This window comes from Poecilia reticulata, chromosome 7 (genome assembly GCF_904066995.2).
Source record: "Poecilia reticulata chromosome 7, P_reticulata-male-v2, whole genome shotgun sequence".
NCBI classification, from domain to species: Eukaryota; Metazoa; Chordata; class Actinopteri; order Cyprinodontiformes; family Poeciliidae; genus Poecilia; species Poecilia reticulata.
Window position 1 is genome coordinate 7630680 of NC_088836.1, and position 21757 is coordinate 7652436.

The 21757-nt window shown below is 39.7% G+C and overlaps 1 protein-coding gene across 14 annotated transcripts; it reads left to right on the top strand.

The window, feature by feature from the left end:
* Window positions 1-423: 423 nt before the first annotated feature.
* On the top strand, window positions 424-21686 carry atp13a2 (ATPase cation transporting 13A2). 14 transcript variants are annotated; one of them, XM_081608750.1, is made up of 31 exons: window positions 641-778; window positions 3125-3159; window positions 3574-3607; window positions 6724-6800; window positions 7159-7326; window positions 7847-7905; window positions 8000-8063; window positions 8150-8229; window positions 8430-8507; window positions 8589-8658; window positions 9966-10100; window positions 10190-10256; window positions 10781-10912; window positions 11110-11271; window positions 12378-12488; window positions 12565-12611; window positions 12684-12872; window positions 12957-13163; window positions 13687-13797; window positions 15575-15731; window positions 15822-15933; window positions 16011-16135; window positions 18072-18253; window positions 18433-18525; window positions 18614-18693; window positions 18943-19095; window positions 19226-19322; window positions 20022-20245; window positions 20380-20531; window positions 20633-20805; window positions 21397-21686. In XM_081608750.1, exons 4-31 carry the CDS (start codon window positions 6798-6800, stop codon window positions 21562-21564), a joined length of 3399 nt encoding a protein of 1132 aa, XP_081464876.1. In that variant the 5' UTR covers window positions 641-778; window positions 3125-3159; window positions 3574-3607; window positions 6724-6797; the 3' UTR covers window positions 21565-21686. The 14 variants fall into 14 exon arrangements, with proteins under 14 accessions (XP_008411354.3, XP_081464873.1, XP_081464870.1 ...); XM_008413132.3 differs by lacking the exons at window positions 641-778; window positions 3574-3607 and adding an exon at window positions 424-569; XM_081608742.1 differs by having other exon boundaries at window positions 640-778; window positions 6724-7326.
* Window positions 21687-21757: the final 71 nt, after the last annotated feature.

The window sequence follows — 21757 nt, forward strand, 5'->3', positions numbered from 1 at the left end:
GATCCACTGAAATACTAAAGATGATCAAATGTATTATATATTTGATATGTTTGAGAGGAGAAATAAAGGTTAGAAAACAAGATGAATATGCATTTGTAACTAGCAACATTGAGTCAGTTTACACAAATGGTACTGCTTACTTTTTTATTATTTAAAACATATTATCTAAATTAGGTGACTTCCTGGAAGAAATTAGTTGCACTGCAATGTATTTAGGAGTATCAGAATTAGGGAGGAGTCTGAATACAAATGCACACAATTTTCTATTTTTTTTATTTATATGTTCTTGTTACTTTGTATTAAATATATTTCAAAGAAATTATAAAAAACATTTATTTTTCGTACGAGACAAACGTGTCTCCAAATGAGCTGTAATTTGATTAAAATGCATACCTCTCAAGTATGAGGTGGTGGGGGGAGAAGGGCTTGGAATGCAGGTGCGCCGTAAGATCGGAGGATGGTGGAGGAAGATTACCGTAAGGGCAGGGGGTGACCACCGTCAGAGGGGTGGGCCGTGCTCCCCGGGACAGAATACGGTGGATTCCCGGCCAAAACGGGAGATTTGACAGGTATGTTAAAAATGACCACCGTCTTATTTGCTCTTTGATTGGTTACGCGTGTTTGTGTCTTTTGGATGATTCGGCTTGCCGTAGGAGAATGTGACTGCGTCTTCAGATACACGTTTTGAAACAGAGCAGCCTTTCCCGTTAGAGGACAGTTTGTGGTTTTCAGGAAGCATGTAGAGGTTCTGACCGTGACCACGGGATGTACCAGCAGGGTAAATGTTTCTGTCTGATGTTTAGCTGTTTCTTCCACAGAGTAACTGATAAAATGTGACTGCTAGCCGCTAGCCTCAGACAGAGTCAGCCAGGGCTGCTACTCAAGTGTGTTTACAACGACTGTCAACTTATCTGCTGTTAGCTTTGTCTGATTTAAGGAGGAAAACAAACAAACAAAAAGCAAGTAAACAACAACAAAAAACAGTTTTCGTTCAGCAAAGTAAAACAGTTATCTACTTTTCTTGTTCACATTCTGCAGTAATAAAGCTAAAATGATCTACAGACTTTGCTGATACTTTAATCATAAATTGCTTATAAGAACATTAGTAAGGAAAATAACACGACCTCTTAATTTTTAATATCCTTGAGTGTCTCTGGATTTAACTACATTTTCTGACTACCACTACAAACAGAAAATATGGTTATATTGGGTAAATATTGTGTAATTCAGCACTGACATATCATTCATATGGACCTCCATATTAAAATGTTATTAAAGTATATTTCATGCTAAACACCTTCAAGATCCCTATTCCACCAACAACCAAATAATAATGTATCTCTGGTTTTCTTTAGGGACTTCATGTGCAACACGAGCTGTAAACTTATTCAAAACAAATCCATCTGTTGTAATTTATTTGTAGAACTAACAATATAAAGTAAACAAGACCGTTTTGCTGGGGTCATCAATAGACAGATGGTGTGAAGAACAATTAAAGAGATGTAAGACATGTATATATGTGACTGTAAACAGTTACAGCATCACTGCTTACAGGAATTTTATTCACTTGGCCAAAGTTGCACATAGTGGCTTAAAGGTTCAGTGTGTAACAAATAGTGACATCTAGTGGTCAGATTAGAAACAGAAAATAACCTAAAATATGCTTCATCCTCTTCTTACTGCTGCATCAAGCTAAACCCATTTTTTTGCTCCATTTGCGGTTTTGGTGATTTTGAGATTGATCTTTTTGGGTACAAAAAGTTTCCTTCTGCTTTGGGATGTTTTCAGTTTGTACCAACTGGGGAGTCATTTTGTATCTGTGTTGACAGTGTAGAGTCTGACCACACAGAGAACTTTGGTGAGCTTTGACATCATTCTAAGAAAAGGTCGACGACACCGAGTCTGGACAAACAATGCATGTATGAATTTAAGTGCATGAGGAGATGATATCAGGATCTGATGCGGAAAATAAGCATGCAGTAATTTTGTAAGATGTACATGTTGAAGGATGCCTGCACATGTAGTGCTCAGAGCCCTTTAAAAATGGACTCTGTGCAGAGATCAAAGGGGGACTTTTATTGGCTTAGTTTCTACTACCGGTCTTTTGGACTTGCTGAATCTTTGCATATGACTTATTTAAAGTTTCAGTATGTAACTTTTATAAAAAACAACAACTTTTTTTTGCATATTTGTTGAAACTGTCACTATGTTTGACAATCTGTCTCCACTTCCTTCTTCCAGCACTAACTAGAACCAATTAATCAGAGCCAGGGGGCGGTTAAAGCGGTCAGGCACCTTTGTGTGGCCATGCTCCTCTGCCCCTTGCTCTGTGTTAGGCTGTGCCTAGCCTGGTAACGTGAGCATTGTTGTGAATGCTCAGGCTAGTTAGCATGACCACCAATGATGGCGGATAAACGGTTTTCCTTTAATGTTAAGTTGTTTCTCTGTCATTAGCACATTTAGCAGGGAGTACATGAGGTTGATTAACATCGCCAAGACCCTCTTCCTGGCTCTGATTGGTTGTTTTTGGTCAGTAGCTGTGCCTCAGTTGCTCAAAAAGGAGGTGGAGGAGATCAATATTTTCACAGACCATCTGTCATATAATCACAACATAGAGACAGTTTTAACAAATATGTAAAAACATTTTTTTAATAAAAGCTACATATTGTAGTTTCATGTCTGCCTTACAGTCTTGGCTTATACATCTCACAGAGGCATATTATAGGCAACCCCTAAATACTCTTTAACCACTTATATGATTTGAAGTATTTTTTTATATTGTACAAAAAAATACTTTACAATTACTTTACAATTCTTAAAAAATATTTTTTTATCATTTAAAAAATAAGTAGGACGTATTAAAGACCAAACAATTACCAAATTGCACCAACTCATCTAGCAGTTTCTTTTACTACAACCTTGCTTAGTTTCAAGGTTTTAAAAATTAGAACCTGTTTTTTCCTTGTATCAAAAGTCTTTGTTTCTGTGCTCACTGCCAATGTGTAAAGGGAGAAATCAGAATTTAAAATCAGCCTAGTTAAGACTAACCCAAACTGCTGTGGCTGTTGAGTTGAGCTGTTCTGGGACTGAGTTTTTTTTTTGTTTTTTTTTTTTGCTTTCTCAGCTCAGATGACTGTCTTGTGTCTGTCTCATCATTTGGTAAGGTATAGTTCCCTTTTTTTTAAACTGCTGAAAGTTCAGTCTGTGGTAATGATGATCTTGTTTAAAAAGGAAACTGAAAGTCTGTGTTCGCCCTCACCTCACTGAACAGAATAAGCCAAATAAGTTATATTTAGAATGTCTCTCCCTTCAGATGTGGGTGGATCTCTGATTTATCTGTGATTTTCATTATGTCAGTCTACAAATACTATGCATGAATGATAACTCTGTAAATCTGGATTGCAAATTTTTTTGTTGAGGCTGGGAGAACATGTGATAATTTTTCCTTTTCTTGTTTTGCTCAAGAACTCAGCCTTGACAAACTTTGAGATAATTTCAGGTATCTGCATAAAATAGGTAACTCAGAACAATTTTTGGCCTTTTTTGACTGTGTTTTCCGGTGCCGAACATAAGAGGAGATCAGGAACAAGATCCAGGCACTTTTGAGGTATAGTGTGTCATTTATACCTTTACACCAACTCTTATTATAACGACAGTATTTCCTTAATAATAACTCGGTATTCAATATATTAAATTTATAGGTGTTGACTTTTGGATGCCATGACATTAGACTACGATGTTTTTGATAGAATAGAATTATAATTAAAGATAATGAGGACCTTAGCTATTAAAGCTTATTATTTTTCACTTGTTTGAGTTCGTCATCTATAACTGTATATTAATGTACTGCCTCAACACTTTCTAGTGACGTGCAGTTTATGTTGACATTATGACAAAAAGTGAAAAAATGACGTTGAATGCATTTTTTTTTTAAATCTCGTTACTTTGTACGGCCATGCCTCCACCGTGTTTTCCTTTGGTTCTTTTATCCGGGAAAAGGCAGGCGTCAGATATTTGCTTCCAAGCCGGTTGAACAAGTGTTTCCAAAGTTAGGAACTGCGGCGCAGCTGAACTGTGGGCTTTTCAGCTTCAGCCTCTTGAAAAATGTAGCTTTCAGAAGAGGAAGGGTCTGCTTTAGTCTCGTTTGGACGGTAAGTTATTTCTTTCCCTTCCTAAAGGGGGTTGTTTCGGTATTTTTTATTAGAACTTTGAGACGGAAGTAAGTATCCGGTCAAACAAACATATTTGTTAATTTCAATTTATGGCGTCTCGTGCTTATTTCTGCCTAATTTAGCATTGCGTCAGTAAGCGTTTTTAAGGAAGCTGTGTACTTTAAGCAGCGTCATCTCTCTTTTTGAGTTTTAGAGCTTGTTTGTATTCCGAAAGTAGGAATTTGTCTGCGATGCGTTTACTGACTCCGGAAAAGTTCACGGAGACCCCGCTCTCTGTTTAAGGTCTGTTTAAATCTGCGTTTTTATATCACCTCATTTAAATAAAGGATTAAACATCTTAAATGCCCAATTTAGCATTTCTGACTTAAATTAATAATAATAATGTAAAGGGGACTTATTTTTATTGTGTATCAGTCACACACTCACTGGCCACTTTATTGCGAACCTACTTTTTAACGCAAGTAGTGAATCAGCCAATCGCATGGCAGCAACTCGGTGATAAATTTGCTGAAGTTTAAACCGAGGATCAAAAAGGCAAAGGGAAAGGATTTAGGTGAGTTTGACCGTAGCATTGGTGCCAGATGGGATAGTGTGAAGGTTTCAGAAACTGTTGATCTGTTAACCTAAAAGATACACAACTATCTTTCAAGTTTTTTATCTGAATATAGAAATTGTGGAGTTTGTTTATATACATTTTATTGGCTTGGAGACATTATTTGTAAAAAGGGTGGCACTTCTATGTGCAGCTATGTCTCTATTGTACAATTTAACCAGATCTTGCCGTCAGAATGTGACACCAGTTGGAAAAGTTAAAACTTTTAGCCCTCAGGATGTTGCAGAAAATAAGGAACTGATCCCATAAAAATGCCAGCTGGCGTAAACGGAGAACAATCAGATGCCTTTTAGTAAGCAATATAACATTTCAGTATTAGTGCTTTGTGCTGCCTTTGTGCTTTTCCAGTAAGATTCAGGGTTCAGATCATTTTTCCCAGCTTTCTCAGTCTCAGACAGTCAGTATGCTCTGAGTCGCTTGAACTCTGACTTGAGTTTGACGTTGACAGTGAAAAAACTGGTTCACCATCTGCCGGGACATACTGAGGCTGCTTGGAGCCACAACGATCATTTTAGCCGGGGATCCGTCGATGGCTGCTCTTCATATTTTTTTGACAATTATTGCTTTGAACTGTTTCTTTTGAAAGCTGACTACACATTCAGATATATTCTAATGGGACAACAAATTACAACACTGACTAAGTCAGTCAAACACAAGTCATAAAAAGTAACCATGTCATTTCCTTGTGCTGGTTCACAAGCTGACAGATGTTCAGTGTTAGTTTTCTTATTCTTTGCATGAAGACTACAAAGTTCATTTTGGTCCTATCTGGTCTGCTGTATGTTTACTGTGTTTCCCACATCTTAAAAAAATGTAGACAAAATAATAACTGATCATTTCTTAGAACTTAGTTGTAAACATAAATGAACTTAACCCAATCTTACGAGTTCAAAAGGGTCAAAAAAATTTTTATAAAAAATGTTTCCTTGTCATCACCGGATATTTGACAAACAAAGAAATCTCTCAACCACGCCCCTTGATCTGTACTTGATCTCTTAATGTAATGGGAGGGTCCAAAAGTTACCAAAGTACTCACAACATTTCCAAATACAGTAATTCATTACAGGTTGAGCTTCCAAAACTAGTATAAGTATTCTCTAAAGTTGTAATACACTAACTTTAAAGATAAAAAACTAGATTGATAGAGTTTATGATTTACAAGAATTCATCATAAATAGCCACAACAGTACTAGGTTTCTCAGTAAAAAAAAAAACCTATCTTCTTGCTACACACAGTTTGTAACTAATAATAAAGGTTAGGACATTATTTTGTTACCTAAACCTGTTTCAAAGTGTACGCTCATTTCTGTTCTGTAGCAAACCTCTGAGGCCGTGTGCTGTATTAGCTAATTATGGGATTTCTTCTTGACTTTGTGTGAAGAGTCCAGAGGACAAAGATGACAGCTGTAAACAGGATTATTGTTATTTGGTATAAGACACCTCATCTCTCATATTCACTTCTATAGGACAAAGAAAACGGGACAAAAATGGAAAAGAAATCAGATCTATAGAAGCAAAGACAATAAATAAATAAAAGTTAGAAAAGTTATACAAAAAATCCTATCAAGTACCTTTTGCTATAAAATTATTGATTGGTTAATTAAGTCCAGCAGAAAATGCTGAGCTTCACATGTTGCAGATGCATCGTTTGGTATAAATAATCAAGTGTACAGTAAAGCAATTCTGATATGGCATTTTATGCAATAAAATATTTGTTTTCTTATTTAAAAAAGCGATTAATTATTTGTTTGCGTCTTTTAAAGTATTTCTAATGTTTCATGTCAAATCTGCAGAATGTGCCATTTTCTTTATCCAAATAATCAGTTAATCGTCTGAATAATTGATAGATTAACCAGTAATAAAATACTCAACCCTGTTTTGTTATGCTGCTGACTTGTACATGCTATGATTGACGTTTTGTCTTGTCCTGTCCCACAGGTAGTGCTGTGGATCCGCAGGGCAGACTCCCTTCATCCTGTCCACCAGACTCCCTTCTCAGCCCTGACTCACACATGGTAACATCCACTTCTTCATTTCTGCTAAACTGACCTTGACAGATTAGATTTTTAAAATATTTTCTGTTGCACTTAATTTTATTGTAACCAGCTGAACTGCCAGGTTGTTCTGATTTTTACTTAGTTTTTGATCTTGTAACTTATAAAGAATAGCTAAAAGTGCATCGTCATTGTTAGTTGAGATTGTAACAAGTCTGGATTTGATTATGTGCTGCTCATTTTGGCCTTTGTAAAATAAGTCTCTCTGTCTTGTCATGTGATGTTGTTTCTGATCATTTTAACAGGAATTTTAGTCATTAGTGCCTGAACGAACTTGATCATGTGCTTGTTGATAGATTCTCTGACTCTCTTCCCTCAGGACGTTCAGGGGTATAAGTGGGTGCGCTGGCGGGTGTGGTTGTGTCGTCTGGTGGCCCTGCTGACCTTGGGTCTCCTTCTGATTGTGTTTCACTGGCGGCCGCGGCTCGCCGTCCTCGCACGCTGCCGATCCTGCCCTCTGGCTCTGGCAGATGTTCTGCTGCTAAGAGTAATGAAATGAATGCAATGTGTGCAATTTAATATTATAGCTGCTGTTTAGAGTTTCAAATGTAATCATTCTGGTTGAATTTTTTCTATATTACAACCACAGACTTGTATTGTGGTTGGAAAGCATCCCCTTGTGTTTTCTTGTATTCTCTTTATCCTCCTCACTCTCCTCTATTCTTATCTCCTTTGTCCTTTTCAACCTTTTGCCCCACCTGTCTTTTTTTCTCTTTTTCTCCTTATTTTGACATTTATGCGCACACACAAGCAAATGTCACATACAATATCAATAAGATTCACTGGAGTTTGTGGTTGTAACAATGAGAAACCCGAGAAATATCAAGAAGTATGAATACTTTTGCACAATTTGTACTCTGACGTCACACCTATTCGAGTTTCCCCAGTGCTGTAGGTTAATTTGATCGTTTTCATACTAAATTAAGAAGTTATGCCTGCCAGATTTGCTCAGCAAGGGTTTCACTTTTAAAAAATCTCTGATTTATTTATGCAATATTTTCCATCAGGACAGTTTTGGCCAGCAGCATGTTGTGGAGGTGCTCACGGAGGAGATGGAGGCGGGCAGGTAAGCAGCTGCGAGATTCTCCATCTTTCAACTTTCTGCTGACGGGACAGTGAGGAAACATGCAGAACTCTGCTGATTCGGTTGTTCCCTCCAGTTTGGATCAGCTGGGGCACCTCGAGGAGGATTGGAGAGATACGGTTCAGCTTCACAGAGAGGAGGTAATCTTTGTTGTTGTTATTCTGTTTTAGTTTTTATGGAATGAAAATTATCCCCAGGTCTTACAGTGGCTCTTGCTGCGTTTCAGAAAACGCTGCTGCGCTACTACTTGTATGAAGGGCTTCGTTACGTCTGGTTGGACAGGAAGGGAGCTTTTTGTCCTGTTAGGTATTGAAAATGAAAACTGTGCTATATACACACATGTGCTATATATTCTCACTGCATCTCAACAGCATGTTTGATAGTTTTACTTTATTTAAGTAAACCAGACAAGAGATCAAACCTAAACACGTGCATTTGTACTTCAGGAAGAATATTTTGAATAGGATGTTTCCTCCTCTGTGAAACATTTTGTCTCCTGTCTTCAGTGTCCTCAATGAGGACTGGACTTGCAAAGGCTTGTATGGCCTCCAAAATGGCTTGAGTCCTCAAGAGCAGAGCTGGAGGTAGAAAGGAGATGCTCACTTAGAAATATTTTAAACTCGGAGGGGATTTCTGATTGATTTTAATTGTGTGTTTTCTTTCAGGAGAAGCATGTTTGGGGCCAACCTTATTGATGTGCCTGTCAAGTCTTACATGAGGCTACTGTTTGACGAAGTGAGTTGGGAGAATGAAATCACAATCAATTTTACACACATGAGCAAATTCAACAAACTTTAGTAATGTATTTAGAGCCAGCAACTTTAGTAATTTAAGTCTTAAATCCATGAATCCAAAAGTAAGGCCTTAAAATGTCTTAAATCCGGTTAAACAAAAAATAATGTTGGCTTCAAATATTTAATCAAAGGTCTTAGATTTTGTTGTGGCTATTCAGGTTTTTTCTTAAAATATTTCATGACTTTTTTCTTACTGATCGCAGATTACCAATCCTTAAAAAGCCTGATCTGCCAATTTTGATTCACCAATTTTTTTTTTTGTCTGAAATATTGCTAAATACAGCAAGAAAGTCGCTGACAGCAACTTTCTTGCTGTTTCTACGTTTAAGTACAAACGTGCAGAGATGAACTGGTGGGCTGGTCTGTCAGTCAAACCTCTCACTGCAGAGCAGAAGAGGACAGAGGCTGATCTTTAAACCTTTGCTGAGGTAGATAAGATTGGGGGACAAGATCGGCTTCACATGCAAGTATCGGCCAATCATCAATTGCCTAAATTTAAGGAAATTGGCTGGCCGATAAATGTATCCTATATAATATATGCATATACGTAGGATATAATGTAAACAGCACTGTCAAAGATGCAATACGTTTGTTGCAGGTGTGCAAATGATCTAAGCATCTGTTGATTGCAACAATCCACATTATTAGCAGAAAGAGAGGTTCCCAAAACCAAATTTCGCTCAGGGCCCCAGGGAGCTTTGAACCGGCCCTGACAATGCTACTTTCAGTAAATAGGGTCTGGTATTTAACAAAAATAGACACCAATGTCTCAAAGCAAAGCTACAGCAGGTGGTGTTCTCACTTCCTCTTGTTGGGATTAAACGTTGTATTGCTTTATAGTTAGTCGGTCCATCAGTAAAAATGTATCATTGGCCAGTATTAACTTATTATAGTATAATATTAAGTACGAATACAATGGTCTGGCAACAATTGCACAATAGTATTGAATAAAATTGTATATTATGACCAGCAGTGTGGTTATGACCATAGTTTAAAATGACTTTAAACTATAAGGATGATAGAACAGAGGAACAAACTATGTTGAATCTGCATGTAAATCCAGTCCATGTGAAGATAAAACACTAAAAGTGGTTTTCTCTGCACTTAAGTTGTTTACTTAAATTGTTTTTCAGATTAACTTAATTTTGGAAAAAATAAAATAAGTAACAATTTAAAATATAAATCCAGTGTTGTTTTTAGTTAGTATTTCAAAATCTAATTTCCTTTCTCTTGTTTTTGCTCCTGCAGGTCCTCAACCCTTTTTACATATTTCAGGTGTTCAGCATCACCCTGTGGATCATTGATGGTTATTATTACTATGCTATATGCATATTTATTATTTCAGTCATCTCCATCAGTATCTCACTGTATGAAATTCGAAAGGTGAGCCTTCAGTGGGAAACATTCATTCAATTTGATGTTTTAATCTGATTTCTAAATACAATTTACATTTTTCTTTTCTTGCTCCGCAGCAAAGTATTACTCTTCGCAACATAGCTCGGTTCATTACAAATGTCACAATACGCAGAGACTCAGGAGGTAAGTCTTGTGTTTTCCCATATGATTTACTTCATTCACTAAGAAAATGGATGCATGATTTTTTTTTTGTGTGAAATATAGCAATGCTGGGCCTTCTTATAATGCGACTCATAAACTGAAATATATCTTTTTATGAATCAACGGCTTTGTAAAAGGTTTTATGGATTCATGTTTGTGTCTCAAATAAAAAATTCTCACAAAGAACAAGAGACAATAAAAGAAGCACATGGAGGCCAATGAAAGGAGCGTTAATCCCTAGGAATTATGCATAGTTAGCATTTTAGTGGCTATTTGCAGGTCTGCAAATTTAAGCAAAACTGGCTTCACAAATTTCACTGGAGGGTCAAGATCAACCTTTTTTTATTACTGTCACTGCATTTCTAGGTTTCCTGATGAGCAACGTTGTTTCCACACAATAAAACCTTATAATAATAGCTTAAAAGGGCCACAATTGTCCCTTACTTGCTTGTTTCCTCACATGGTTTAATCAATAACATCAACATTGTGGTTTTCTGTTCTCTCAGAGGAAGAATGTGTGAGCTCTGAGGAGCTGGTCCCTGGTGACTGTCTGATCGTCCCTCGGGAAGGCTTGGTGCTGCCCTGCGATGCCGCCCTGCTGGCTGGGGAGTGTCTGGTCAATGAGAGCATGCTCACAGGTAACCAGAGTCACGAAAACCTACTACATTTATTGTTTTTAAGAAAGGTGTCTCATAGTCAATGACTGCAGCATGTAAGGGAACCTTATTGAGTTACTTTCTCCAAGTCTTCTTGGTATACGTGTTTCTACGGGTTGCTAGGTTACCTCTTTCTTCTTAGTTTTTTCCTGTGCTTAAATCAACATTGTTGTTTTCAGGGGAAAGTGTTCCAGTGCTGAAAACCCCCCTCCCAGCTGCAGACAGGTCCTACAGCTCAGAGACTGAGCGCAGACACACTATTTTCTGCGGCACCCACATCATTCAGGCTAAAGGGGGACGGCCAGGAGGAAGCGGCGCAGTTGCTGTGGTCACAAGCACCGGTTGGTAGGGGGCCTGTAGATACAAAATTAAAGGGATAGTTCAGAAATTTTGAAGTGCGGTTCTATTAAGAACCTCACAAGGTTCCAGCTTGATTTCTTGACAACTTTTGTTTCTCATGGATCCAGAGCAGTTGGCTCCTGAGCCTGAAGCTAATAGCTAGCGTAAAAAAGACCAAGAACAAACCAGACTTCCACTGGCTTAAAACAACTCTTATCTCAGAATCATCATATTGGTTTATTCAAAGGTCATAAGGTTTTTAAACCATTGTTGCATTATTTATAAGGAGGTTATTGCATATTTATAGCAGAAATGGAGGCAAGTGGAAGTGTGCCATCAATGATTGTCTTTGGGAAAGCTTCCCCTCCAGAGCTAATTTATCTGGATTTAAACTAGGGGTGCATTCACACTCTTAGGTCTGCTTTAATCAAACTCTAGTTTGTTTGCTTAAAAACTTTACTTTTTGGGGAAGTGTGAATGCACAGTCAAACTCTGATGTGAGCCAAAGAAGCAAACTCTGATCCACCTAAAAAAAAAATCTAGGTTTCACTTTGGTTGAAGTGAACTCTGGTGTGGTTCAAATGCATATGTGGATGCAGGTGGACCAGAGACTGCTCCAGAAACAGGAAGTGGACTAATGGGTAAAAATGCAACCAACACAAACGTTTGAGTCTACCGCTAGCAGGAGAAATGGCTTGTGGTCTTTGGTCAAAGACAAAAGAGAAATCCTGTAATCCTAAAATATGGTGCCACTCCATTTGTGTTTACATTTTGCAGAGAACAAAGTTGTGCTCAATGTCTTCTTCAGAGGTTTTCTGTAATTTCCTTCAGTGGAAACGACAGACTATGGGAAGGCTAATCTTTTACTTTTCCTGTTCCCCACAGGCAAAAAACAACTGGTTGTTCAAAGGGTTTGGTTCTTTTGACAGTGCAGTGTGAAAGCGAACCACAGCAGCTGAAAATATAACAAATATATTGGAACCTAGTCTACTGAGCTATCTGATTGGTGACTGCTCCAAGCAATGCTGCTCTGATATAATAGGATTAAAATCTTTTAACTGAACTTTTCCAAATCAGACCAGTTCTGCTCTTTGTGTTTCTGCTGCAGGGTTTTTCACAGCCAAGGGTAACTTGGTCAGCTCTATTTTATACCCTCAGCCTATCAACTTCCGCTTCTACCAAGATGCCATGAAGTTTCTGCTCATTCTCGCTGTGATTGGTAAGCCATAGCCGGGACTTCACTAACTCACCAACTCTGATTCCATTTTTCTAATCTTTTCCTACATTTTCTTCAGCTTTCTTCGGTGCCATTTACATATTTGTGATCCTCTTCAGAACCAATGTAAGTTCTCAATGTGTTTTCTGGCCTGGCAGCAAATGTGTGGAGGGCTAACACTGCTGGGTGTGTGTCCAGGTGACCTGGCTACAGTTAATTATCAGAAGCCTGGACGTTGTGACCATCGCTGTGCCGCCCGCCCTGCCTGCCGCCATCACCACGGGAACCATTTACGCCCAGAGCAGGCTCAAGAAGCGGGGCATCTTCTGCATCAGCCCACCACGAATCAACATCTCCGGCAAGGTGTCTGTGTTCTGCTTTGATAAGGTGAGGTTGGAAGCCAAAACCTGATCGTTTATGGGGAGTAAACTGATGCCGATGTCTTACCCGGAGTAAATCTGTTTTCCACAGACTGGAACGCTGACAGAGGAGGGTCTGGATGTGTGGGCAGTGTTGGAAAGTGGACCTGCTGGCTTCTCAGAACTGGTCCCTGACCCCACACTACTGCCACCAGGGGACATGAGGGCTGCACTGGCCTGCTGTCACACGGTCACTCTGCTGCAGGGTGAGCCCCTTGGAGACCCCTTGGAGCTCAAAATGGTGGAGTCTACTGGCTGGGTATGATCCTGTACACCTTATGGTCTTTATTCAGGGTTGAAATCATTTGTAATGCTTGAATTTCAATGAGGCGTTTTCAAGGTTTGGAATGCTTTACATCCTAAAACCATAGTACACTAACTAATTATGAAACAAGCAATACACATTATATTTTGTGGAATGCCATCATCAAGAAAATACTTATCAGATATGTTGATCAATGCTTCATTTACCTAAAATCAAAGTTATCTCTAAACAGGTGGGGGTTTTAGCCTTGATTTTAAGAAACTCAGTGTTTCAGCAGCATTGCAGTTTTCTGGAAGTTTGTTACAGATTTGTGGTGCATAGAAGCTGAAGTGCTTGATTTCTGTATCAAGTCATTCAAAGTCCTTGATATACAAACTACACAGTTTTGCAATAAAGTGCAATCTAATGTTTGATTAAAAGCCTAAATTTAATAATAATAATAATAATAATAATAATAATAATAATAATAATAGCATCAGTGTGAAAGCCAGTATTTTTTGTTTTCCTTGCTCCTCAGACTCTCCTGGAGCCAGAGGGAGACAAAGATGATGCTCACTCTGTATTTGGAGGTCACAAAGTTTTGGCTGTTATGAGACCTCCGACTCAAAGGCCTCAAGCTCAGGGAACAGTAAGTGTCTCCGTAAGGTTGTCAAAATGACCTATTTTATTCTTAAAACATGCAACCAGTTTTCACTGGTTGCAAGAAAGACTTTCTCATTCAACTGTAGCTACATGTTAATAATTTATACAAACCACACACATGTGGCTCAGAGTCACATCACTGTGTGCTCTCAGAACAAGCCACGTGTGAAATTTATTGAACCAGCTTCTGCTGCAACTCTAAAATAAACTAGATAATGTTTATTTCTGACAACACACCCAGTCAGGTAAACAGCAGGATCTCTGTAGCGTTCAGGAACTATGGTAATTATCATCTGGTTTCATCGCCTCAAGGATCGGCATCAATAAAAGCTAAAAGCAGGAAGCATAATGTCAACATGGATCACGTAATTATAGAAACATCTAATAGAAAAACTGAGTGGGGAGGAATGACAATATTTATTTCCTTTTTTATTTTTTAAGATGTTCTGTTGAAGACTTAGTCTGTTTCAATTATATTGTCTTTCCCTTCTTGAAGAGTGAAGAGTGCCAAATTTAATGTTTTAAATGTCATTGATTTTTTAAAAACTTTAAATAGTTGCAGTAACAATTGATTAAATATAGAATTAATTACATGTGTCTTAGTTAAATGATTTCATTTTTGAAAACTAGATCTAATTATTTCATGACTTAAGAAGTTATTTCATGTGCCTGCACTGAAGCACATCATGAATTATTCTCAGCTATCAGTTTTATCCTTAAAACGGGGATAGAGGACTCCCTGACGTCTGCATCAGGACACCATGATGACTTCTTCCAAGCTGGCTAGGATTCTCAAGTTAATGTCTTTGCTGGAAATGTGGAAGTAACTTCAATAAATTGTCATTTATTTACTACAAGCTGCTAGCAACCAACAAGCTTTATAGTTTGGTCTGAAATATCTCTTAACAAGTTCAGCAGAGAGCTCAGTGTGGTTCTATGTGGAGGAAGCCACACTGTACTGCCAAAAATATGGTTATACTGCCAATACTGGTTTGACTCACATATGAGTTTAAGTGACATCCCATTCCTAATCCATAGGGTTCAGTATGACATTGATCCAACATTTGCAGCTGGAACCTTATGGAAGGCTGTCCATAAGGTCTAGGAATGTTTATGAGGATTTATGACTATTCTTCCAGAAGCACATTTGTGAGGTCACAAACTGATGTTGGATGAGAAACCTGGCACTCAGTCTCTGCTCTAATTCATCCCAAAGGTGTTCTGTTGGGTTGAGGTCAGGACTCTGTCCACACCAGGCTCTCCGTCCATGTCTTTATGGACCTTGCTTTCTGTACAAATTTTGGAGAATGGAATTGTCTAAAATGTCTTGGTATGCTGAAGCATCCAGAGTTTTTTTTCACTGGAAGAAGCTCCAGTCCAGTGAAAGCTCCTTTCCCACACCATAATTGTCCCTCCACCAAACTTTACACTTGGCACAATGCATTCAGACAAGAACTAGGCATCCATTATGAGTCATCATGTTCTAGTTTTCTTTATTGGCTTTGTACACTACTATGGAAATTATTTTTAAGGTTTCATCGGAGGTTGGAAAAATGTTTACATGGTGTAATCCAGTAATTCATTTGATTAATGTAAACTGTTTTAAGCCTCCTCTTCACTGTAGGAGTTAACAAAGTCAACACCAACTGCAAATAAAAGCAAGAAGGTTCATTATGAAATCTAATCACACATTGTAATCATTTTTTTAAAGGGGATTTTTAAGTAGCCATGCATTATTTTCTCGTTTCCTGTTCTGCCATCAGTACTCCAGTGAGGCGGTTGCCATCATCAAGAGGTTTCCCTTCTCCTCGGCCTTGCAGAGGATGAGTGTGGTGACGGTGACCCACGGGGGACGCTTTGCTCTCGCTTTCCTCAAAGGCTCCCCAGAGATGGTGGCTAGCCTCTGTCGCCCTGACACAGGTTCGGCCTTCCCGTCGACACGCATCGATCAGCTTCCACCGCTTTCCTAATGAACTGAAGATGAAAACGGGATGATTTCGTCTTTTCCAGTTCCAGCTCAGTTCTCTGCCACGCTGCACAACGTCTCCAGTGAAGGCCTCAGGGTTCTGGCACTCGCCTGTAAACCAGTAGATGTCAACTCTGACTTATTGAACATTGAACGGTGAGAAGAACAAAATCTGTTTTTCAAATTCAGTTAAGCTGCTCTATATATGAAGGCAGCTTTGTGTGGGTCTGCAGGGAGGAAGTGGAGACAGAAATGCAGTTCCTGGGCTTGTTGATGATGAAGAACCTGGTGAAGCCAGAGAGTGCAGAGGTCATCAACACCCTGACGCTCGCTCACGTTCGCAGTGTTATGATCACTGGTGAGATTGTGTTCACAGCCTTCCTGGTCCTTAAGAGTTCCTTGTTTTTAACTGAGAATGTGTCTCATTGTTCTTAAGTACTACCAGACAAAAGTATTCACACCCCTTTAAATTTTCCACATTTTGGGCTGGTACCACCAAAAATGTTAATGTATTTGAGTTTATCTGAGAGACGAATACAAAGCAATGATAGCACTGTAAAAACACAAAATCATACCAAGTATTTTTGGTCAGTCTAGTGCAAATATCTTGGTGCTCTTGAAATAAGCCAAAAACTAACCTATAAATAACTTTTCAGCAAGATATAGGAGCTTTTTTATAGTCAGCAGTTCTTGCAGCCACAACTAGTCACCAGTTGAGTACATAAAGACGTGCTGCCGTTGTTCTGACGATTTGTGCTACCTTGTCAGATTTTGCTAACATTGCGCATCTAGATTGAAGGATTTAAGGATTTTTTTTTTTATTGTCAGCTTGAGTTCATGAGTCTGACAGCTGAAGGGAAGAAACTGTTCCTCAGCCTGGTGGTTTTGCTCTGGCCTGAGGGGACCAGCTAGAACAGTCTGTCTGCAGGATGGATGGAGTCCTTCATGATGAGCAGCACCCTCCTCCTGCGTCGGGCTGGGTAGATGTCTGAGGTGGAGGAAATACTGCTCCCCACAGTCCTCTGTGCAGCCTTGACCACCCTCTGCAAAGTCGTGCTCTCAGCAGTGCAGCTGCTGTGCCACACGGTGGTGCAGAGAACGTTCTCCACCACACAGTGACAGAAGCTCCTCAGTTCTGAGTTCCCAAGTCCAGCTCTCCACAGCTTTCTGATGAAGTAGAGATGCTGGTGGGCCTTGTTGACCAGACAGGAAGTGTTGGTACTCCAGTTGAGGTCACTGGACATGTGCACATCCAGATACCAGTAGCTGGAGACCACAGCTGCTCCTCTGATGTAAAGGGGCTGAAGAAGATCCTTGTCCCTTCTGAAGTCCACCGCCATCTATTTGGTCTCTTTCATGTTGATGCAGAGGTTATTTTTTCTGCACCAGGTGTTCCACCTCCTCTCTGTAATTCACTGTTAGTGATGCGTCCCTCTACTGCTGTGTCATTTGCAAACTTCCCTATATGACAGCTGGGGTGTCTTGTGGCAGTCATAAGTCAACAGAGTGAAGAGGAGGGGGCTCAGCACGCAGCCCTGCGGCGAGCCAGCGCTGAGGAGGAGATGTTGTGGATCCTGACAGTCGGAGGTCTGTTGTTCAAGAAGTCCAGAATCCAGTTCCCAAGAGTGGGACTCAGTCCGAGAGAGGAGAGCTTCTGCACCTGTGTTTGTGAAAGCCGAGGAGAAATCCAGAAAGAGCAGACGGATGTAAAAGTTCCTGCTCTCCAGGCGGGTGAGGGCTGTGTGGACCACTGATGAGACTTCGGCAACAGTGGAGCTGTTCTTCCTGTAGCCGTACTGATGGGGGTCCACAGTGACATCGATGGAGTCCTTGATGTGGGTCATGACTAGCCTCTCGAAGCACTTTGTGATTAGCTTTGTCTTTGTGTCGATACTACTGCAGATACCCATTGAGGCTTGTGAACGTTGCAGTCATGTCTCCATGCCCTGGTAGTTGCCAAGGAGATTAATATAAATGACTTTGAAGGCTGACCGCTTCAATGTTACTGCTTCATGCAACACAACCGCCTCTCTATCGCCTCTCTCTGCTCTGCTCCACCCGTCTGTGCACTTCACTGATCAAAACAGATTCACGTTTGGTTCTCCTTCTCTTCGACTAATTCTGCAATACCTTGTGTCGGTCTCCCATTAAATCCTTGTATCATATGTCACTATTTATGGTTGTATCACCAAAAAAGAAAAAGCAAATCTGAAGAAGTGGTATGAATGGTACAACGCTACATTTTAGAATTGGATTATTATTTTATCCTGGCGTTTCTGTTCTTTATCACACAGGGGACAATATTCTAACAGCAGTGAATGTGGCAAAGAGCTGCAGGATGGTGGGATCTGATGAGAAGGTGATTTTCGTCATTGCAACCCCCCACTCTGCTGAATCGGTGCCCAGTTTGAGGTTCAGTGTAGAGGATGGTGGGACTGCTGCTGCTGCCCGAAGCCCCACAAACGACATTAACCAGGTAAGTCTTTAACATTCAGCAATTCGGTGACATCATATCTCATGTGGAGTGCTCTGATTTTTAATCAATCCTCGAGGCAGAACCTTATGCATGAATGTTAGTTCACACACTAACACGAAATTATGCAAACTGCATTTCTTGTATCTGTAGTGTTTTAACTTTCACCATTAATCTTTCAGGGTCTGTACCAGGCTGGTGTTGACTATCATTTTGCTATAAACGGGAAGTCCTTCGCCGCCCTCTGCGACCACTTCCCTGAATATCTTCCAAAGGTAATATAAACTTTATAATGTGTGCAGAAAGTTTTTGCGATAACAGAACTCATTAATCCAAGGATGACATTACCACATGCTTCTGCAGGTGTTGATGAAAGCGACCGTATTTGCGCGAATGGCTCCCGACCAGAAAACCCAGCTGGTGAAGGAGCTGCAGAAACTGAAGTAAGTCCAGCTTTTCGTTTGAACACGTACAATAAAATATGAGCAATAAAAGGGAAAAATAAGATTAAAATGGAAACATTTTTTGTGTGTAATTGTTGCACTGCTGCAATATATCGATTGGTATAGATTTATGTTGAGACTGACAATATGTTTTTTGTGTCGCTCAGCTGAAGCTCGGCTTAAACTGGTTTAAACTTGGAGACGTACTGGTGCATCATAATGTATGTTTCATAATGAATTTTCTGGCAGCTATCGAGTAGGCATGTGCGGGGACGGGGCCAACGACTGCGGGGCCCTGAGAGCTGCCGATGTCGGGGTTTCCCTGTCCGAGGCCGAGGCGTCGGTCGCATCGCCTTTCACCTCGAAGTCGGAAAACATCAGCTGCGTCCCGCTGCTGATCAGGTGAGGATCAAAGCGGATCTAAAGGAAGGCGTCAGATGAGAAACAGAGGATGAGCTTTTTAAAAAGGAACTAGCCCTTCGTTTGTGGCGACAGTAGAAGATTAATCGTTTTTATGTTGTTTATTTTGCAGAGAGGGGAGATGTTCTCTTGTTACGTCCTTCAGTCTCTTCAGGTACATGGCGCTTTACAGCCTCATCCAGTTCTGCTCCGTCCTCATCCTGAACACAGTGAGTTACAACGAAGAAACTCCCACTTTTTCAGCATAAAATCCATTACTTCTTGTAATTTCAGTGAAAACTTTGATCCAGGTCTCATATTTTTCTTGGTGCAACAAAATTTTCTCTACTACTTTCTTTCAGTTTAATAAACAAAATATAGATGTTCTCTAATGTTGTTCCTGTTGGTTGTTCTGTGTGTATTTGTGCAACTTTCATGATTTCAGAAAATGTGTCATTTTCATATTTCTACACATTTCAAAAGCATTGTTTACTTTAAAATGTTTATTTTACTCAATATAGTTTGTTTAGCATGACTCATATAGTAAAACATTCAATTAAACAAAAGCACAAAAAAATTTTGATGATGGAAAAATACAGTATTTTCCAACCGTATTTTTCCGTCATTCATCAAATATTTTTAACATTTGACTCAGTAGTTAGAATTCATGCAGCATGTGCAGAGGTTGTAGTCCTCATCACAGTTATTCTGGGTTCAATTCCTGGCCTCGGGGCATTTCCTGCCTTATATATAAATAAAAAAAATAAAATAAAAAAACAGGGTAAATATAAGATTAAACATAGCTCAAGATTTAAGCCCTGGGCAATCCTAGATGTGATTAGTCTCAGATTTTCAAATGACATTATGTTACAATTCAGTGATTTTTTTTTTTTTTTTTTTTTAACAAATGTGTTGCCTTTTGCCTGCAGGTGAAGACAACCATGGCTGACCTGCAGTTCCTGTTCTGTGATTTGTTCCTGGTGACCCTGCTGGCCATCGTGATGGGGAGAGGAGGCCCCAGTGAGGAGCTGCATTGGTGCAGACCCCCGGCCAGCCTGCTGGCCCTGCCCGTGTTCGGCAGCCTCTTCATTCACACCTGCACCATCGTTCTGGGCCAGCTGGCTGCGTTCTTCATCACCACTACACAAGAATGGTTAGCCATCGTTACCAATTAAAATGTGTATTTATTTATTTTTTTTATTGAGGACAATATTTACACATTTCCAAGGAGTCAACATTTGATTCACACTTAAAGTTTGTTTTTTAAATAGTGTGTTGTTTTTTTAGGTATATCCCTCTAAATTCAACAGTATTTGGAGCAGAAAACCTGCCCAACATGGAGAACACATCTGTGTTTGCCTTATCGGCTTACCAGTACATCATCATGGCGGTGATAGTCACCAAGAGCTTTCCTCACAAGAAACCTCTCTATCATAATGGTGAGTCAGGAATGATAATACAGAGGAGATTAATAGTTTAGACTTCTTTAACCTTGCTGTTCTTTCTCACCGTGCTCTTGCGTGATCACTCGTCCTTCCAGTGATCTTCCTCTGCGTGCTGCTGATCCACTTTGCCGTGGTGACCTCTCTGGTGTTGTATCCGGGTCCCGTCTTGAGGAGATTATTCCAACTGTACAACTTCAACGACATGAACTTTAAGATGCTGCTCGTTGCCATGGCAGCTCTCAACCTCTTGGTGTGTTTTGTGGTAGAGGTAAGTCGACACTCTACACTGCAAAAACACTCAGTCTTGCCATGTACTTTTTGGTCTAGTAAAACAAAACTAACATTGTGATGTCCCAGTTAGATTTTCTTGGCAGCATATTTGCATCTTTTGGCAAAAGTTATTATAAAAAGATTTTATTGTGCAAAGTTTTCAGTCTGGAGAAGTATTTTTTTTAAAAACTCTCAGCATTACATGAACACCATACTACAGGGAAGTCCGTCAGTAACTTTGGAAATACGGGTGACTTATTAAAACAATCGATATTCATCCAAAACTGACGAAAAAGCAAAACAGAAACTAACCAGAAAGGCTTTTAAGAAGCCAAATAGGAAAATTGAAGAAAGTTCTGGTCGTGTTTTACATATAAGCCTCTAGGTTTACTTGAGGACTTTGAAAATTTTACTTTTTATTCTGGACTTTTTACCAGCCTTGGCACAAGATTATAACACGTCGTCCATTGTTCATGCTTGGCAAAATCCATGAGGGGAAAAAAAAACTTGGCTCTCAGGACGATAAGAAATTCCTAAAAACCTCAACGCTTTAATCCGTATGAATGTTTTTTTTCTTCTTCTTCTCCAGCTGCTGATAGATGTGGGTATTTTGAACTGCCTCCGGTTGCTGCGAGGGAGGCGTCCATCCAAGAAGCAGTACAAACGTGTGAAGGCTCTGCTGTCTGACTCGGCATCATGGCCGCCACTTGATCAGACCCTGTCCCCCACAAACGGCACAGTCATCTCCTTCAGCTAGCGCTCACCTGGCCTAACTCTGGACTCACCTGAGCTTTAACCACGTTGGATGTTGTAAACAGCGTCCCCTCACTGACCAACAATGCAATGTTTACCTGGAAAAATAAAAGCTATTTTTATGTATAGCTTTGTCTGGGTGTTCTAAGTGATGATAATGTTTATCAAGTTTAAGAAGGCTAATGATTGGGGTGCTA

Bases quoted from the DNA above. Each gene is read 5' to 3' on its own strand.
- atp13a2 (XM_081608740.1), top strand. The intron at 8,508-8,588 runs GTAGAAAGGAGA...GTTTTCTTTCAG, and splicing joins CCTCAAGAGCAGAGCTGGAG to GAGAAGCATGTTTGGGGCCA. The intron at 12,873-12,956 runs GTGAGGTTGGAA...TGTTTTCCACAG, and splicing joins CTGTGTTCTGCTTTGATAAG to ACTGGAACGCTGACAGAGGA.